The sequence below is a fragment of the Gadus morhua genome, chromosome 13 (assembly GCF_902167405.1).
Source record: "Gadus morhua chromosome 13, gadMor3.0, whole genome shotgun sequence".
NCBI lineage: Eukaryota > Metazoa > Chordata > Actinopteri > Gadiformes > Gadidae > Gadus > Gadus morhua.
Window position 1 is genome coordinate 4974982 of NC_044060.1, and position 6467 is coordinate 4981448.

The following is a 6467-nucleotide window of genomic DNA, read 5'->3' on the forward strand; positions in this document are numbered from 1 at the left end:
AGTTCCCTGTTAACCGTCGATAAGACAGAAAGTTCCTTTCGATTTTCTCCTTCCCTATGTGACCTTCATTTGGCACACAAAGCTGAAGCCAAACGGACTAAGAAGTGTCTCCAGATTGGAGGGAGAGTGTGTCCCCACACGTTACGGCTGGAATGCACAGAGTTCAGATAAACAGTACGAGCGTCGGTGCGTCCTTCATCCACCGTGACCAAAGAAAGGCAAGATAAATACGACAGAGCCCAAGGCTGGAACCCTCCTCCTCTTCCTCCACCTCCTCCTCCTCCTCCTCCTCCTCCTCCTCCTCCTCCTCCTCCTCCTCCTCCTCCTCCTCCTCCTCCCTGATCTGATCCTCTCCCTTCCTGAGAACGTTACGTTGGGAACCCAGAGAAGAAGGGGGAGAGGGGGGGGGGGGGGGGGGGGGGGGGGCGCAGTGGGGCCCTCAGAACCTCCAGAAGACACACAGGACCCATCTGGAGACAAACACACTTTAAGCCTTAAGACAGAACGCAGGAGCTGTTCGGGTCCTGGTCCTTGGGGTCCCTGGGGTCCCTGGGGTCCGTCTCGCCCCCCCTCTCCTCCTCCTCCTCCCCCCCGTCCCGCTCGTCGTCGTCGTCCTCCCCGGGCCCCGGGAAGGCCTGGGGGTCGAGGTCGGGCGTGTCGGCCGAGGCGTCCTCGTAGGCCCCCACGCTGTCTGTGTCGTTGTTCCTCTCGTCCTCCTCCTCCTCCAGCCGCCACCCGTCCGGCCGGCCCCGCACCCCCTCGGGGGGGCGGGGGTCCACCAGCGCCAGAGTGCTCATCTTGGACAGGGTGATGTCCGCCAGCTTCTGGAGAGGACTGGACCAGGGCTCCTCAGAGCTGGGTGCTGGGGCCTGGGTGATGGGGGCCTGAGCCAGGGTGCTGGGTGCTAGGGCCTGGGTGCTGGGTGCCTCCTGGTCCAGGGTGCTGGGTGCTAGGGCCAGGGTGCTGGGTGCCTCCTGGTCCAGGGTGCTGTAGGCCTTTGCCTCCTCCAGAATGAGCGCGTGTTTCTGAAGGGTAGCTAGGGCGTCCCTCTCCTGCAGAAAGACATTGGGTTTGAATCAGACACCCGTCGGCGTGGGAGCTTAGCATACATGGCCTTGTTTTCTCACGAGGCAACAACGATGGCCGACACCGGCAACGTGGACCTACATCCGAAAGGCCGGCGCATACGACCTTAAAGACGCATTTGTCTTCTCTCGCACTTCTCTTCTGAACGCCAACATAGTAATCCATGCCATTTTATCAACGTTACTGAAATCACTGGCCCTTTAAGAGGTTTCCAGCTGAAACAAGGGGTTCACTGGGCCTTTAAGACGACTCCAGCTGAAACAGGGGGTTCACTGGCCCTTTAAGAAGACTCCAGCTGGAAAAGGGGGTTCACTTGCTCTTTATAGATGAACACCATTCATCATTATAACATTGTACGATTATTATGACCCCGTGTCTCCAGGTCTAACCTAAGAAACATGATAAGAAATAACACCTTTAATAAGACTACAGCGAACAGGTTATTCCTAGGTTACATTATACCACAACACCAGTAATAACCGAAGTGGCCACTAGAGGGCCCACCGAGCAGTCTTCAACAGGAGACAGGGGCATGTTTTCACTTCCTCAATGCCAACAACGACCACATACTAATACGCACACACGGTTGTACCCGTCCCACTGTCGTACCCAGTGGTCCACCGTGTACAGAGATGCCTTTTAAAGGCAGGAGTCCTGGAAACCCGTTAAATACATAACAACCGTGTGTTTGTTTACATGGCCCGGTGTTGCTGTTGACAACACACACGCCCAGGTTCTCTCTCTCCCTCCCACCCCCTCTCCCTCTCCCTCTCCCTCTCCCTCCCTCTCTCGCTCCCTCCCTCTAGGAGGCACCTCTCTGGTCACCAGAGCTGTTACACAACCCATGGCATGCTGTAACAAGCCATTAGTCAGCCTTCTATGTTCAGAAACACAGGGAGCCAGTACCTCCCTCTGTGTGATGTAACATTCACCTCCCTCTCCCTCTCCCACTCTCTCTCTCTCTCTCTCCCTCCTTCCCTCTCCCTCCTTCCCTCTCTCTCCCTCCCCCTCCCCTACCCCCCTCTTCCTGCCTCCCTCCCTCCCTCCCTCCCCCTCCCTCCCCTCACCTCGTTCAGTCGCTCCACTTCAGTCGTCAGCGCTCTGACTTTGTCCTCCAGCGTCCTATTGGTCATCCTCCCCAGCTCCGCTTCCTGGACATGAATCACAAAACACTCATGTTTACGCACGAGAGAAAGAGAGAGGGAATTTAACTTGATATTTTTACCTCAATTGTCACCTGCTTTGACAGTGTTATTATCCGTTTCCCGTACCATTAAAGCTTTTTTGAATTGAATTGGAATGCGAGTGAGACAGATTGAGCCTTATTTCAAGGTTACAGGCGAAGAAGAAATCAACAAGGACCCAGAGCGTTCTCCTCTCTAAGGTCGTCTCTCATGCCACCTTCGTCCTTCGTTTGGCACCCAGGGGTGCCCTTAGCGGCTGTTGCTGTTTTCACAGATTGCTGCTGGCCCCAGATTAGCGGTTGTTTACATGTTATAGCGTGACTGTGACTGAATGCCTGGCCTGTTGCAATGAATGTGAGTGGATGTCTGGTTTGTTGCGGTTACTATGATGGCCAGCACCCCATCGCCATGGATCATTATCTTATTTTGACACCCATCGCCCTCCTCACCATCCTCACGTGGAAGGAGGGATCCCCCACCCCACCTGCGTTCCTCCTCAGGATTGGGGTGGGGTGATAATGTCAACATAGGGCCTTTTTTATTATTTTGAGACTAAGAGAGAGAGAGAGAGAGAGAGAGAGAGAGAGAGAGAGAGAGAGAGAGAGAGAGAGAGAGAGAGAGAGAGAGAGAGAGAGAGAGAGAGAGAGAGAGAGAGAGAGAGAGAGAGAGAGAGAGAGAGAGAGAGAGAGAGATCATTCTGACAGAACCACTTCTCAGTGGTTCTGTCAGAATGAATACTTTGTTCAGCACCAACTCATCACAACAACAGAGCCAAGACTGGGAACACCAGTAAGGAATTTGTTTAACAACCGCATACACAAAACCACTGGTTAACACCAGACACCAACCCACTGGGAAACAACACCAAGCCACTGGGAAACAACACCAACCCACTGGGAAACAACACCAACCCACTGGGAAACAACACCAAGCCACTGGGAAAATAACAAACCGACACCTGGTCAGGTGATCTGACGGGGGTCAGTGAGAGATCTGAGTGACCTGTGTGTGTGTGAGAACATGGGGGTGGGGGGTCATGGGGCGGGGGTCATGGGGGGGGACATGTGGGGGCTCACCGTGCGGGCCTGGCCGGCCTCCCGGTGCGCCTCGGCCAGCAGCTCCTCCACGCTCTCCAGGGAGTCCTGCAGCACGTCCACCTGGAACAGCAGCGCCTCGCGCTCCAGCTCCATGCCCCGCCGCTCCTGCACCACCTCCTCGTAGCTGGCCTGCAGCTCCATCTGGGAGCACACGCACAGGGAGGGAGGGCACGCACACACACACGCACACGCACACACACACACACACACACACACACAAAGGGAGGAAACACACACACACACACAAGGAGGGTACACACACACATACACACACACACACACGAGGAGGGTACACACACGCACAAAGGGAGGAAACACACACACACACAAGCAGGGTACACACACACACACACACACACACACACACACACACACACATCAGTCTGTGTCTGGAAGAGTCTTCATGGCTTCACCCAGACCGGTTTGGGTGGGTGAGTCAAGCCGCTCCATCATTAGTCGTCTTCTCTCTCAGTGAAACATCGACAGGGCCAGGGCGGACAGGCTGTTGTGATTTATCCACTTCCTTGAGTCTTGATAACAGACCGCCCCTAACATAGACTCCACTTGAATAACAAGACACAATCTAAGCATGTAGCTCGTCACATGTGTCAGTAGGAAGACAACGATCAAGGACTTCTGCGAATCGTGACTGCAGCAGCAGTGTCTACTGCAGGTGTAGTGTGTAGGTGAGGGCTACCTACCACGTCAGGCAGGGTCTTGAAAATGTCCTGATCACACTGCTGGAAGCACAACACAGACAGAAAAACAAAAATCAAAGCTAAATAGTGGTGTATATTTAAAACGTTTCAGCCAACGGAAGTCTCATCCTACCTGACTTCCACTCTTCCTCTTAAGAGTTCCGCTTCGGCTGTCGCTGCGGGCGAGCCGCCGGGATGGGGTCTCCGTCTGACCGGGGGGCAATAATATGACGATCGATTAGTGGAGTGAAACGTGATCTGGGCCTAAAATTGATCATCAACAACTTCTGTTTACGGTATCATAGCTGTCCCCGTTCCTATCCTAGACGCACTTTGGGTCGGGTCTTTGACCTGCCCGCGAGTGGGGGCTAAAGAACGGGTTTAAATAAACAAACTTGAGGTTCAGCTTAAAGATGCAAGCGAACAGAAGAAGTAACCAGCGTTAATGAGTCTGTTGTTAAAAGACAAGACAAGTCCCGAAGGATCGGCTCACCTCCGAGATGATGATGCGCAGGGACTCGTCCTCGCTCATCCCCCGGGCAAGAGTCCTCTTGCTGGGGGACCCGTGTCGGTCCGCGACCCCGGACTGCATTTTAAACGCTCTCAAAATGCTCAAGATATATCCGTAAAGAGAGAGCAGCTTATCAACCAACGCTTGTTTGCTTGTTTGGTAAAAATCGACGACGATGACGACAACGATGATGACAAGACTACGCCCCGGCCGTCGTCTACGGAAAGCCGACCGCTCAAACTCACTCAAATAAACTTTATTTCTTTTTTTCTACAATGTAGGAATGGGCCAATAATAGTTTTTAATTATTTTAATGTGATATGATCATTAAAACACAAGTAAAATACTTTTTCAAAAAACGCGCACGACTGCAACGCTGTGTTCTTCCACTAGAGGGCAGCAGAGGGTCGCGGCGCCTCCCGTGCTGCTGCAGCACAACGCAGAAGTTGAGAGAGCGCAAGTGACCGTCGGCAGAGATGTTTTTTAAACACCCCGCCGACTTCATGCTGCACACTTGAAAGTTTGGAGAGTGAAGTCCGCCTCTGTGCACTTAGCATAAACACGTGCCGTGTCTGTCTTATGTAATAGGAGTCAGTAATAACACATTCCCAACACAGTGAAGGGCAGGCAGGCTATAGCTGCCTCCTCATTCACAAACCATGCTCTTCTATCCTGGACTGACCGTGTGCGTGTTGCTGATGCTCAGGTGCTTGTACCAGGCGTGCGGTCTGACTTTTGGACCGCTGTTTAATTCGTAGACCTATAGGTGTATAAATCCAACCCACGACATAAGCCTTTTGGCGATTCCAGTGTCAAGGACTAACTCTTATAATTTGTTAGTGTCAACCTGACCAAAAATAACTCACAATGAGGCTCTTCAAAGGATGTCCAAAGTGCAATAACAATGTGAATGAAATTGTATAACCAATATACCAACCGAACAATCGGATCAACATAATGTGTTGTTATCTTACTGAAGAGAACAAAACAATTTCCTTTGTGTCAAAGGATAAAAGGTTGTGCAATGAATACTTTTATTACTCATTACTCATGTTTATATCTGTCATGGCACTTGCTCAGTTATCAGAATGATGTTTAGGTTCTGGGTGGCGGTCAAAGTCATTAAAGCCTTGATCAGAGTTCGGTCAAAATGTTTCAGGAGTCAATGGTCAGAAGGTAGGTCCTATGGCTCTAGGGTAGACCTAGGCACCGTCAGTAGGCCTAGCCAGTGTCAGTAGGTAGGTAGGCTTTAGCGTAGGCCTAGCCACTGTCAGTAGGTAGGCCCGTTGGCTCTCGGTAGGCCTACCTACTGTCAGTAGGCCTAGCTACTGACAGTAGGTAGGTTTGTATGGCTCTCGGTAGGCCTAGCTACTATCAGTAGGTAGGTCCTATATCTCTGGGTAGGCCTACTGTCAGTAGTTAGACTCATGGGAAGGCCTAGCCCCTGTCTGTAGGTAGCCCCGTTGGCTCTCGGTAGGCCTAGCCACTGTCAGTAGGCCTAGCTAAGGTCAGTAGTAGGTAGGTCCTATGATCTGGGTAGGCCTAGCTATGGTCAGTAGGTAGGTCCTATGATCTGGGTAGGCCTAGCTTTGGTTAGTAGGTAGGTCCTATGATCTGGGTAGGCCTAGTTATGGTCAGTAGGTAGGTCCTATGATCTGGTAAGCCTAGCTATGGTCTGTAGGCAGCCTAAGTAGGACTAGCCGCTGTCCAGCTGGTTCCCAGTCACTCCAGCCGAGCACATGCATGAGAAAATTGGTCATTAGACCACGCCCACCAATACCCTCTTCTCATCTGATAGGCGCAGAGAAGTCTTGGCCCCGCGACCATTTTGAACACGTTCTGAACCAATGGGGAGCCGGTGGGCGGAACACTTGCGCTCCCCTTTCTTATA

The 6467-nt window shown here is 52.3% G+C and overlaps 1 protein-coding gene across 3 annotated transcripts; it reads right to left on the reverse strand.

Moving 5' to 3' along the window:
- Positions 1–330: 330 nt before the first annotated feature.
- On the reverse strand, positions 331–4784 carry si:ch1073-456m8.1 (leucine-rich repeat flightless-interacting protein 2). 3 transcript variants are annotated; one of them, XM_030375033.1, is made up of 8 exons: positions 4559–4784; positions 4199–4273; positions 4069–4107; positions 3347–3508; positions 2154–2237; positions 912–1052; positions 428–869; positions 331–382 (listed from the first exon to the last, which is right to left on the reverse strand). In XM_030375033.1, exons 1-7 carry the CDS (start codon positions 4655–4657, stop codon positions 495–497), a joined length of 975 nt encoding a protein of 324 aa, XP_030230893.1. In that variant the 5' UTR covers positions 4658–4784; the 3' UTR covers positions 331–382; positions 428–494. The 3 variants fall into 3 exon arrangements, with proteins under 3 accessions (XP_030230893.1, XP_030230891.1, XP_030230892.1); XM_030375031.1 differs by having other exon boundaries at positions 428–1052; XM_030375032.1 differs by having other exon boundaries at positions 428–1052; positions 4069–4104; positions 4559–4781.
- Positions 4785–6467: the final 1683 nt, after the last annotated feature.